Source organism: Hemicordylus capensis, chromosome 1, assembly GCF_027244095.1.
Source record: "Hemicordylus capensis ecotype Gifberg chromosome 1, rHemCap1.1.pri, whole genome shotgun sequence".
NCBI lineage: Eukaryota > Metazoa > Chordata > Lepidosauria > Squamata > Cordylidae > Hemicordylus > Hemicordylus capensis.
The window spans coordinates 125,630,124-125,643,878 of NC_069657.1; the positions used below are offsets into that span (position 1 = coordinate 125,630,124).

Genomic DNA, 13,755 nt, shown 5'->3' on the forward strand with positions numbered 1-13,755 from the left:
TTTTGAGACTTTTGCTCCCATCTTGGAAGGCAAGAATGAAACAAACAAGGAATCTGACTTCCTAATCTCCCCAGTACGTTTGATATAAATGCGAAGCGCCCTTCGCACATCCAGGGTGTGCCAAATTTTTTACTTCGGATGCCCAGGTTTCGGACAGAAAGACAGTAAAACGATGTCCTGACTTCTGTGAAAAATAGAGTTTACCTTTGGAAGGAAAGTCAGGAAGGAAACTTCATAACTACCTTTTCCTTCCTTTGGAAGGAAACTTCATAACTACCGATTCCTTCTGAAAAATACACAACTCATCCCTCACGGACATCGCTGCCAGCTCCGAAACTCGCCTAGCCGACGTAATTGCAATAAGAAATAAAACTTTGAAAGACAACAACCGCAATGGCACTTTACGCAGTGGCTCAAATGGAGCCTTTGTAAGAGCCTTTAATACATTGTGCAAATCCCACGAGGGAAATGTATGAATGGGAGGAGGCCCTTAATTAAGTGCACCTTTTAGAAAATGTCGAATGTCTGGTTGCAGACCACCAGAGACTTTACTGGAAATGTTTAAGACAGACACTAACGCTGAAGTCTGATGTCTCAGTGTGCTGGGACATAGCCCTTTTTCTATTCCAGCCTGAAGGAAACTAAGCATAGAAGGCACCCCCGCCTCCAGGGGGTTAATACCATTCTTTCTTGACCAAGAACAAAATGCTGCCCAAGTGACCTGGTAAATGCGTGTAGTAGAAGGTCGCCACGCCGCTAGGATCGTTTCCTGCACCTTTTTGGAATAACCTCTCCGATTCAACATCTGCCGCTCAACCTCCATGCGTGAAGGTGTAGCCACCCTGGATCCGGGTGGAGGACCAGGCCTTGGGACAGCAAATCCTCTCACACCAGTAGAGGCCAAGGTTCCTGAATTGAAAGCGTAATCAAGTCCGAAAACCACGGCCTCCTGGGCCAGTATGGAGCTACTACAATGACTTCTGCCCTCTCAAACACCACTTTCTTGAGGACCGGACCCAGAATCGTCAGCGGGGTGGGGGGGGGACATAAAGCAGACCTTGCGGCCACTTGGAGACCAACGCATCCACCTGCTCTGCTTGGTAGCACTGATGTCTTGAGAAGAACCTCGGTAGTTTGAAATTCTGGGGGGAAGCAAACACGTCTACGCAGGGTAGATCCCACTTCTGCACTATTAGGTTGAACACTTCCATATGCAGTGACCACTCTGCCGAGTCCAAGGTCTGTCGACTTAGCCAGTCCGCTTGATGATTCGCCAACTCTGACAGGTGTTCTGCTGACACCGACTGCAGGTGCTTCTCCACCCATTGGAAAAATAAATCCAACTCCTGCATCAAGGCTCTTGACCTCGTCCCCCCTTGATGATTTATATGGGCCTTTGTGGTAATATTGTCCGTCCCGACCAACACATGTCGCCTTCTTACGATGTCTTGAAAATTCAGAAGCGCTAGACGCATGGCCTTCAGTTCCAGCCAGTTGATATTGTGCTGGATGTCCTCCTGTTGCCATCTGCCTTGTGCTTGAACATTGGAGCAGTGTGCTCCCCGTTGTCACAATGATCTTCTCTGGGGTTTCCAGAGGTAGCCCCCATTTTGTGGCCGAGGACACCCACCACAGAAAGGAGCGCCGGGCCCTTATGGGTACCTTGATCCACTTGTTTTCCTTTTCCATAATTGCCTCCTGGTGGGGAAGTAGCAACCACTGGAGAGGTCTGGAATGCCACCTCGCCCAAGGTATGCAATCCAGGCAAGCGATCATCAGGCCCAGGATTCATGTTAAGTGCATTAATGATGCTCTCTTTTTGATCAGGTAAGGTTTTATGGCCACTAAGATCTTCTCCTGCCTTTCCTCCGGAAGGCTGACAGCCGCCGCCGTGTTGAACAGGACTCCAAGGTGTATTAGAACCTGTGATGGCACAAGGTGGCTCTTGGCCTTGTTGATGAAGAATCCATGGTTCTGCAGGATTCGAACTGTGCACTCGATGTCCCTCCTGGACTGCCCAGCCAAGCTCGAGCGTATTAAGACATTGTCCAGGTAAGGATAGGAGTGAATGCGCACATGTCTGATGTGCGCAATCACGGCCACCATCAGCTTCGTGAAAACACGTGGGGCGACGACAGGCCAAACAGGAGAGCTGTATATTGGTAAAATTTGTGATCTTAAGCAAAGCGGAGGTAACGACGAAAAGACGGGTGAATTGGGACGTGCAGATAGGCCTCGGACAAGTCTAGTGAGGCTAGCCAGTCTCCGGGAAGAACCGCTGACTTGATTGTTCTGAAAGATTCCATCCTGAAAGACCTTTTCCGCACATAACAATTCAGCCGCTTTAGGTCCAGAACCGCTCTCCAGGTGTCGTCCTTCTTCGGGACCAAGAAAAGAAGGGAAAACACCCCTTCTGTAGCAGTAGAGGTCGGTACAGTCTCTATTGCCCCTATGTCCAGTAGGTGCTGAATGGCACTCTCCATCAACACCCTTTTGGCAGAGTTGGAAGATATTGGGGTCTCGAAAAAAACTGGGAGGGTGTGTGTAAAAGTCTATACAGTAACCCTGTGAAATAGTTTGAATCACCCACTGATCCATGGTTGTTCTCTCCCAAATTCGGGCAAATGCCCATAACCTTCCCCCCACAGGGGGCGAGTCATTGCTTATGATTACGCCGATCCTGTGGGGTTGTGAATGTTCCCGTTCTGTTTTTGCCTGCACCTCTGGACTTGACGTTCCACGACTGACGCCAGGGCTGCTTGAACTGATTTCAACGGAACTCTCGATCTCTGAATCCATCTCGGAAACCCAAAGAGTTGGTACGGGCAAAGGACCCGTAAGGACGAAAGGAACTTTGAAAATTGCTCCCTCCCCTAAAAGGTCTTCTCGTGTCCCCTCACCCCACAGGCATAGCTTTTTTCTTATCTTGAGTCTCCACCAGCACAGGTTCCAGAGACTCTCCAAAAAGCTTAATGCCCCTGAATGGGGTGGCCGCCAAGGCTGATTTGGACTTGGCGTCCACTCTCCAGTGTTTTAACCACAAACCTCTTCTAACGGCTACATTAGCTGCCATGGACCTAGCTGCATGTTGCAAACAGTCCAAGCTAGAGTCAGCCATAAGGGCTGACGCTCTGGCTATTTTGTTCAAACCTTGACGTAGTTTTGTGTTGTCAGAGGGAACCAACTTCACCAATTTCGACAATGTGGCAACTCCTTCCCCCCCACCCCCCCGCACACAGCAGAAAAGTAGCAGAAAGGCTGAGATAACCCACAAAAGGAAACAGTACTGACTGCGGAGCAAGACAGGACCAGAACTGGGTCAGATGGGGCGAAGCAGAAGGGGTAGAGGACGTGCTAAATTTTGATTGGCCCTGTCTCAGAGCATGCAGAGCTTGACAACACATCACATGATGGATGCCCTCCCCATACCTTGGAAAATGAAAAGAGTACAAATATGGGCGGCCGACCCTTCAAGCAGAACTTTCGTGGTCGGCATATTCTCGGTCTTTGGACCCTGTTTTTCGGTAAAAATGAGGAAGGACCATCACAAAATTTGAGGAAGTTTGCCTGAGTCGACAGACTGGTTCTTTAAGATTGAACAAAAGAGAAGGTGGAGGCTATCTAAAAAGAGTGAAGCGGAAAATTACTCATCAGCAAGATGAGGTATATGTGTGCACTCAGCTGTGGAAGGGGGCATTTAGTTTGGACGTAGTGTGGGAGATTGGAATTCACCTGTCACCAGACCAGGGGCATGATCATTCCTGATCATTAGCTAATGTCAAGGCCTGAGCTTATGTCAAACACATGAACTCATGTCAAGAACTCATCTAACATAATATAGCTGACTTATCTAATTCAAAAATGACCACTAATATGTCTTAGATGGAACAAATTATGTAAAAGAAAGTCCCCAAAAAACCCAATCAGACTGACTTCAATAAAACTACTTTGATCAGAGGCCAACCTAAGCATAGTCATCCACTGTAGGTTATGATGTTCAGGCTGGATTTCCATAAGCAAATATTCTTTCCCCTTCTTTACGCAGCAAAGGGAAAGCTCCATCCTGTGGTAGCAAGCATGACTTGTCCCCTTAGCTAAGTAAGGTCTGCCCTGGTTGCATATGAATGGGAGACTTGATGTGTGAGCACTGTAAGATTATTCCCCTCAGGGGATGGAGCCGCTCTGGGAATAGTATCTACTAGGTTCCAAGTTCCCTCCCTGGCATCTCCAAGATAGGACTGAGAGAGATTCCTGCCTGCAACCTTGGAGAAGCCGCTGCCAGTCTGTGTAGACTATACTGAGCTAGATGGACCAATGCTCTGACTCAGTATATGGCAGCTTCCAATGTTCCTATGTGCAAGGAACTGTTTGGTTGGAAGGGATTGTGGCCAGGGATTGTAGAGTACATATGATCAGTTAAGAATGGGGTATAAACAGCATTGCACACTGCAGAGTGGATCGCAACAAAGCTCCACATTTAGTACACTTGTAGGAAATGAGAGTGTACATAATCCAAAGCTTCATGTTTCACCGTGAGACAAGTAGAATGTGTTGCACCAATAGACTAAGCACTTTTATGAATTAATGCAGAATGTGCAAATTGTTTTGTGGTGTCTTATTGTGTTCGCTCCTTACTAAGAAACAAGTTCAAATGATAGCAATGGGAATTCTGCATATATGCACATGGAGTTTCCCCAGGACTGCAGACTTAAGTATGTGACTTAAGTATGTGAAACACTTCAAAGTAAGCCTGTGCAATGGGGAAGTCTCCTAAATCTCATACAGTATTTTAGCAGTATTAATCCATTAAGCAGCTCACCATTAGGTAGTGTTACCATTTTTTTGGTCCTACATAAAGTAGTTTATTTGAAAAATCTGTTCAAAGATTTACATTTCCTTGGTAGAGCAAAAATGCTCTCCTATTGGTTGAGGTGATTATGACATCAGCACTGCTCAACCTCTGAAGCAGCCTTCTGATGTGAGTGGGAGGACTGATGGAGTTGTGTGGATTCATCCACAAGGTTCTGCGGTCGCCACAGCACATTTTAACTTTATTTGTTTTGTGCTGATTAATGAAAGTGATTGGAAAAGGAATTGTAAAAGGAAATTCAGGAAATCTGCCATTTGTAGATTCCTGCAGGATTGCAAGTTTCTTTGCTGGCAATGAAGATTGAGAAAGCTGATCTTGTGGTAGAAAGCATGAACTGTCCCCTTTGCTAAGCAGAGTCCACTCTGGTTTGCATTTGAATGGAAGATTACATGTGAGCACTGAAAGATATTCCCTCCATGAATGGGGTCGCTCTGGGAAGAGCATCTGCTAGGGATGTGCATGAAGTGTTTTAGCGCCTCTATTTTGAGGCGCTGAAACACTTCGAGCTTCCCCCACCTAATTGTTTCGGCGGGGGGGGGGGCACGGAGTGAGTGCTTTAAGAGGAGGAAAGCAGGTCTTACCTGCTCCCCCATGGCCCCTCTGCCACCCCAGCACAGTGCTGTTAGGATTAAAAGCCCTGCCATATGGCTGCTCCTAGCAGTATGGAAATAGCGCCTGCGCACATGCAGACACCATCTTGAGTAGTCCACAAGTGCACACCAGACCACAAGGTTAATACTATGTGAGATTATGAGAGCCAGTGTGGTGTACTGGTTAGAGTGCCAGACTAGGATCGGGGAGACCCGAATTCAAATCCCCATTCAGCCATTGTACTTGCTGGGTTGCTCTGGGCCGGGCACTTCTATCTCAACCTAACCTACTTCACAGGGTTGTTGTGAGGAGAAGTATGTAGTACACCACCCTGGGCTCCTTGGAGGAAGAGCGGGATATAAATGTAAAAATAAATAATCAGGTTCAGTAGAAGCCAGCGTGGTGTAGTGGTTAGAGTGCTGGACTAGGACCAGGGAGACCCAAGTTCAAATCCCCATTCAGCCATGATACTAGCTGGGTGACTCTGGGCCAGTCACGTCTCTCTCAGCCTAACCCACTTTACAGGGTTGTTGTGAGGAGAAACTTAAGGATGTAGTACACTGGTCTGGGCTCCTTGGAGGAAGAACGGGATATAAAATGTAAAATAATAATAATAATAATAATAATAATAATAATAATAATAATAATAATACCAGAGCTGGGTCTACTCTTTAACTAAAAAAAGCTCCTCCCTTTCCAAAAATATTGCCTTCTTACTTGACATGTCAGTAAGGAGAATATGTTTTATTTTTCTCCTCCACCCCCACATAAAGGAACAACTGTGCAAAGACACTAACACTGCTAAGACTGTTCTATTGCATATGCTATAGAACCAATCTACAGAGACATGAATTAAACAATTCAACTGTAATAATGGTTGCCCTTTATTTTCAATATTTCTCTTTCGAGGCAAGGGATGGGGGCAGATTTCCCCAGCCCCAACAGACATTATTCTCAATTGTTAATAGGACAAAAGGCAGGAAACAAGTACTGTTCACACCCTTTCCCCCCACACAGTTGCTTCCCCCCACTTTTTTGGGGTTTTTTTTTTTGAGAAAAATAAAATAAAATTTTTATCTTATACAGGCATACCATATAAGAGTGTGATTTTGTGGTGATGGAAATTTGAGTTATAAAATTAGCTCTAGGGCTAAAAACCCCAACTTCACATATACACTGATGGGATCTGAGCTGTCGGTGACTGACCAAGAGAGAGATCTTGTGGTCGTGGTGGACAGCTCATTGAAAGTGTCGACTCAGTGTGTGACAGCTGTGGAAAAGTCTAATTCCATGCTAGGAATAACTAGGAAAAGGACTGAAAATAAAACTGCTAATATTATAATGCCCTTATATAAATCTATGGTGCGGCTACATCTGGAGTACTGTGTACAGCTTTGCTCACTGTATCTTAAGAAGGATATTGTAGAACTGGGAAAGGTGCAGAAGAAGACAACCAAAATGATCAGGGGCCTGGAGCACCTTCCTTATGAGGCTAGGCTACAGCAACTGGGGCTCTTTACCTTGGAAAAGAGGTGACTAAGGGAAGACATGATTGAGGTGTATAAAATTATGTATAGAGTGGAGAGGGTGGACAGAGAGAAATTTTGTGCCCTCTTTCAGAATACCAGAACCATGGGTCATCCCATGAAACTGAAGGTAGGGAAATTTAGGAGGAACAGAGGAAGTACTTTTTCACATAGTGCATAATTAATCTATGGAATTCTTTGCCATGGGATGTGGTGACAGCCAACAACCTGGATGGCTTTAAAAGGGGTTTAGATAACTTCATGGAGGAGAGGTCTGTCAATGGCTACTAGTTGGAGGGCTATAGGCCACCTTCAGCCTCTGAGGCTGGAGGTAGCCTATAGCCCTCTAGGGAGCCTCTGAGTATCAGTTGCAGGGGAGTAACAGCAGGAGAGAGGGCATGCCCTCAACTCCTGCCTGTAGGCTCCCAGTGGCATCTGGTGGGCCACTGTGCGAAATAGGATGCTGGACTAGATGGGCCTTGGGCCTGATCCAGCAGGGCTGTTCTTATGTTCACTGCATCTACCAAAATTTCTGTTGCTTCTTCTCTTTAGGTACATGAACAATTTTTTTTCTTTTGTGCTTTTTGTTGCACACTTGCACAGTGGTACTATACACCACTTGCACCTTCTGCATTTTTCAAAATCATGGTTGTTTTGGGCCACATTACTACAGGAAACTCCACTCTCTCTATTCAGTATGACCAGGCCTCAAAGAAAAACATCACCTAAGTCATCACAGCACGGCCAACATGGCTGCCTCCTGTTTTGTGGGGGCACAGCTAAATAGGGATTTCAAGCAGCTACTTCCCCCCCTCTCTCCACAAAGCTGGAATGGGCTGTTAAAGGAATGAGGAACAGGGCACAGCTCCAGCAACACCATGCTTGGCACATGGAATGCTGGGCTTGTATCTTCCCAGGGATTTGACATCATCCATCATCCGTGATGTCACTAGAGCTGTGCCCAGCTCCTCATCCCTTTAACAGCCTACTCCAGCTATGTGGAGAGCTCATCACAGGTAAGCATGGGGGAGTGACTGCCTTCATACAAGGCCAGGCACACAGAACAGTTTATTTGTTTGGATCCTTCAGAGCCAAATAACTACACAGGCCTGCACACCCCTTTTCAAACAAGCAATACTCCCTTTGAATTTTAGGCAAAAGGTTGGAAACCCCCCTTTTAAAAAGTAGATAATGGGTTGTATGCAAAGATGTTCTGTTTATGTATAGACCCTATTTATTAGGGAGAAACAGAAAGGGGAACAGCACTAAAATAGGAAGCAGCAAAGCCTCAAAAATGACATCCAAAGGAGGAAGATTTATTGTAGCACATGTTTATTTTGTACCCAGTTTATTTTGACATCTTGTCTTTCTCAGGGGCAACATCTGTTTCACCATCTTGCTATAGCAGGTCCCTTACAGCATACCCTACCTCACCCTTTTATGGGTTTCCTCTGTTAGTGTACAAGCAGTAGATTAGAGAGAAGCTTTTCTTTCAGTGTGCCCCAGACATCCTCACCCACATGCCAACCAGAGCAAAACTGATTGGTCTGAAGTCATGGACTGCAAGCAGCACAGACATGCAACTGAGTAGCACCAACAATGCCTCTACATAGTTACCCACATACTTGCTCTCCCGCTCCCTGTGCCAAACTCATAAAGTGCCCTCACTGGAGGATGGGAAAATTACTTCTTCAAGGTTCTATTTTTCAGTTCACTGCCTGCTCAGCTCTCTTCCTTGAGCAATTCCAGATTAGCGCTGCCTAACTCTAAACTCTCCTCTGTTGTTCCCTCTGTCTGTGACATCTTCACTGTTCAGCAAGCTGGTATACAGGCTTACACCAGATTCCTTTGCACATTATAATGAAGCTTTTGGTCTGCATGCTGATGACAAGTAAATTAAGTTGGGCTGAACTGGCTAGCACTATGGTAATACTTTTGCACCTTGACCTCACCTGTATTAACACAGAAATTAATATTCACCTCCCTTATAAACAAATATACTGGTAATTAAAGAATTACCAATATGTTTGTTTATAACGAGGATGAATTTGTTTCCTTGCATGGAATGGGAAAAGGCCCAAACAAAAGTATGAATAACATCCAAATGCCACAAAGCACTACAACAATATTTAGAATACTTTTGCATAAATTAAGATATTCTTAGTGCTCGTGATTTACAAATCGATACAAAGAAGAAATCTCAAAAATGTACAGTATCAAATTGCTTGCTTTTGTTTAAGCTAGCAAAGATAATGATATACAAACTTTTATTCATACTCTGCATGCACACACACAAAATAAAAACCTGTCTTCACCCTCAATCAACATTCTTTTTAGCAGTTGTATTAATCATGTGTCTAACTGGATAATGCTGCATTTTTGCATTGTACTTCCTTCTAGTCACTGAACTTGTAGCAAAGCAAGCAGCAGCTTTTGCAATCTGCCAGTTAAATACAATGGATCACTCCAATGAGAATATAAACCTAAAGCCACAGAGCACAAGAGTCTGGTTTTTAAACCAGTTTAATCCAAGTGAGAGATTATCTAAAGTGATTAAAGCTCAGTGTTAAGCACACTTACAGCCCAAACCTTAGCACATTCATTCAGACTGCAGCCTTTCTTTGAAAAGATGCAATTTTTTTTGTCTTCGCTGTTTTAATTTATGTAGACTGCCTTCTAAGGAAGTCAGGCAGTTAATAAATTTGCTAAATAAATTTGGCAATTTTTTTTGTCTTCGCTGTTTTAATTTCCTGGGCCAGCGTGGTGTAGTGGTTAGAGTGGACTAGGACCAGGGAGACCCGAGTTCAAATCCCCATTCAGCCATGAAACTAGCTGGGTGACTCTGTGTCAGTCACTTCTCTCTCAGCCTAACCTACTTCACAGGGTTGTTGTGAAAGAGAAACTCAAGTATGTAGTACACCGCTCTGGGCTCCTTGGAGGAAGAGCGGAATATAAATATAATATTATTATTATTATTATTATTTATGTAAACTGCCTTCTAAGGAAGTCAGGCGGTTAATAAATTTGCTAAATAAATTTGCTAAATAAAACAAATAAATCAATGGAATTATCTCCCAAGTAAACCAATGTTGCAGATCATTGGCTGAAACACAAATCACAATCTAATTGCTGCTTATAGGGCTTGATGCTTTTATACAGTGATTTTTAATCTATAGGGTTCAATAAGAAATTTGAAGAGCTGTGAAAAGGGGAAATGGGGTATGGAGTAAGAATTATTTTAGGACAACTTACGTGCATTCCTTGGGGGGGGGGGAAGCCCATTTAAGTCCAAGATTTCATTGTATCAAAGTGTCAAGGTACTGTTTACATTACTTTGCACTTAACAACTGATTAAATAATGTTTTATTGTGGTTTACCCAAATGCCAAGGTGTCATGGCAGGCAAAATACATTGCCAATATAAAAGAAACACTTGCATTTATCTATAAAATATCATGGCAGCCCTATTAACACATAAAAACCCATTTAACTTTCAGCTGCTTTTAGCATTAAGACCAACAGATTGCACAATTTTCAAGAGTACCGGTTCTACTACATCTGCTGCTTTTTATGAAGGAAGGCAGGACAAAAAGGACAGCACTACAAAATAAAATGCACTAGTATTATACCTATTGTAATCTCAATGTTTTCATTTCTTGTCAATTTCTTGTATATAGCCCCAACCTGTATGATCACTGCTAACCTGCCGCATCTTAACAAATAAAAATAATTAACACCAAATCTGTGCTGCTTGTTCATTCATACTTTCCCCTACCATTATTTATTAGCTTCCTGAATGTCTTTAATGCTTTTATTAGCTTCCTAAATGTCTTCTCCAGTTAAAATCTGGAGAAGTCCCAATACATCAACTGCCTTTTTATACCTAGAAAGTCTTTAAAGAGTTGAGATGACGAGTTAAGGGCTAGGGGAGATAATGTGCTGCAGGTGGGAGGATTAGTTTCGTGGCTCTTCACTGCTGGGGGTGGGTGGGGTTGCTGCTGGCCCATTTGGGCCCACAGGATCACACCCGACCCCCCCCCCGGCCCCCGCCACTACTGCCTGCCCGTCACTATCGCCCTCATTGGCTCGTGCTTGACCGAGAAACGTCAAATATTTTCCCACCAGTGGGAAGGAAGAAAAGGATGCGAGCTGGGGGGGGGGGGTCGTATTCGTAAAGGGGCAGCTCACCCCGCCAACCCCCGGAGCGAAGGCGGGATTGAGGCCTTGAAAATTGAGGATCAGGGCCTCGTGTTACCTTGCCGAGCATTTTCTTCAGCTGACTCTCCGACAGAGCCATGATGGCGGCAGTCGCTCTCGCCCAGACACCGCTCGGGCCGCTCCCCCAGCCACTGGTCGTTACGCGCTCGAGCCTCCGCTGGCCCTTCTTGACGACAAACAGGAAGCGCGCCCCGCTCTCCTTTCCAGGCGCTCCTTCCGTTGTTTCCGTCCCGCGGCTTCACGTAACATCACTTCCGATGCCCGAGTGAATCATGTCACGTGAGCACATACCGAGGACTTTCACCGAGCAATCACGAGCGGGCTATAGAGATTGAAAATCTAGAATTATACAAGCCCATTGGTTTTCGGCCTGATGTGGGGATCATCAGCGGAATAAAAGCTCAGCGCGTCTGCATGAAAGTGAATGGAGCAGGAAGTGTCTATATTCGGCTGAGCGCTGCCTTGATTTGGAATGGGAAGAAGTAAGGGGCAATTCTCACAGATGGTCTTGTGTTACAACCTGTGATGTGGGGTATTTTTTTAAAAAATGGAAATCTACAACAGCAGCAGACAGAAAGTGACGGGGTTAAGGCAGAATTATATCTTCTACTGCTGTGTTTTAAAGAATTATTTTACACCCGTTTTTAATCCCTGCTCCCTTAATACTTGTGCATCCTATTTCCTACTTCGTTCTCCAGTGTGATATGCCATCACCCACCAGTGCCCTTCTACATAGGGCAGACAAGTTAGTCACAAAAGACTAAACGGACACAAGTCGGATATGACCTCGTTCAAAAGGTAGTAAGGGAAAATTCATGAAACTCACTAGGTGACTCTGGGCCAGCCACATATCTTTCAGCCTAACCTACCTCACAGGGTTGTTGTGAGGATAAACATAACCATGTATACCGCTCTGAGCTCCTTGGAAGAAAAGCAGGATATAAATGTAAAATAAATAAATAGATCAAGTAGTGTATATGTGTAATGTACTTTTCAGGGGGTTGTGACGAAATGCCCAGTTTCCTTTTTGATATTCTGGACTAGTTTTAGTTTAGTCTGTGTATGCACTAAGCTGAGATTGGAAAGTGCTCTTGCCTCCTTTTCTGCAAGTTATTTGGATGTTGCTTAGTCTGGTTCCAAGAAAAGCAAGCTCCTTTATCAACCATCCTCCTGCCTGTGCTGATTGGGAAAGCAGGCACCTACAGATGCATGCAAAATCTGAATGAGTACAGCACACCTGGGGCCTACTAGAAAGGAGCAGATATTATATGGTGTCACTCAAGGTGGCTTGTTTTCCCTTTTACTCTCCGGTTACCTGAACAACTGTGTGCAGTTTTGCTCATGGCAGAACAATGGAGAATTTCAAACCAACAGCATTGTCCACTTGTCAGGAACCCAAGTCCCTTCTGCTTGGAAGTTAACTCCTGCCAGGAACCTATAAGCATAAACTCTTCCAAAAGATTGTTCACACAGAATTTCAGAGTCATTGGTATGCTTTTCCTTTTCTCTATTATTGTCTAACAAGAACTTATTATATAATCTATACTACATAGATAGTATTCTACATTTGTTTTAATCTCATGCTGGTCACTGACTGAAATAAAGAGATTTGATTAATACATAGATTGGACAAAAAAAGCTCCATTTGTATTCCTGCATTAGAGAATCTTGCATAAAAATGAGTTTAAATAAGCCCCTTTCAAAATGTATGCAAACTCTTTAGAAATCCTCCTCTGTCACTACATGGGGGGGGGAGAGGATGGAGACCCAAAAAGTTAACATAATAATTAGCCCATAAGCAGGGGCATAACTATAATAGGGCAAGGGGAGACAGTTGTCTGGGGGCCCACTGTCTCCCCCACCGAGGCAAGTCACATGACTGAATCCCCCAGCCATGCACCCGCTCGGGCTTCCTTCAGTTGTATTCATCCTCCAAAATTGATGTGAGTGTTAAGAGCTGGAGCTACCAGAACAGCATGTCTTTCTCTAGTACCATTAAATGACTTGCATCGTCCACAATTTACAAAGCCTTAAAAAAAAAAATTAGGATAATGTTTGGCACATAGGAGATTTTTTATATATCCAACCTTGCTACACCCCTGCCCATAAGGGAAAAGGCTTCAGCTTACACACCAAAGTTAATCAGTCCATCATGTCTTCCATTTCTGCCCCTTCTCTCTTAGATGTTGCCAGTTAAATTCTTCACACTCCCTTCTCCCCATGGTTGTCCAGACATGGGGGCAATCCCCCTGGTTAAGCCAGTCCTATTGCATTATCTGTCCTGGACTTATTCTCAGGTGAGTCGGTATAGGATTGCAACCTGTGCCTCCCTGGAAAAGGTCCTGTAGACACTCATGCCCCTCCTATTCCAGAACAATAAATGCATGTTTTCCAAGACTGAGTCTATGTCCTGCTTTCACCTAGTTTTGCCAAAACTATCAGCCAGGAGTACAAGCTTTTTACTTTGACTCCTCTCTCTCTCTTCATTAAGGTTGCATTTTCTTCATCAGAGGAATATAACACCTTGGATTGCTGTCAGAAAGTTACTTGG

General features: G+C 44.5%; 1 protein-coding gene across 1 annotated transcript in view; it reads right to left on the reverse strand.

The window, feature by feature from the left end:
- TSG101 (tumor susceptibility 101) overlaps positions 1-11,450 on the reverse strand; it is a 61,964-nt gene extending 50,514 nt beyond the window's left edge. Inside the window, exon 1 of the mRNA XM_053287052.1 lies at positions 11,242-11,450. Coding sequence (XP_053143027.1) covers positions 11,242-11,283 — 42 coding nt within the window. The 5' untranslated portion in view covers positions 11,284-11,450. The remainder of the gene's footprint in view (positions 1-11,241) is intronic.
- Positions 11,451-13,755: the final 2,305 nt, after the last annotated feature.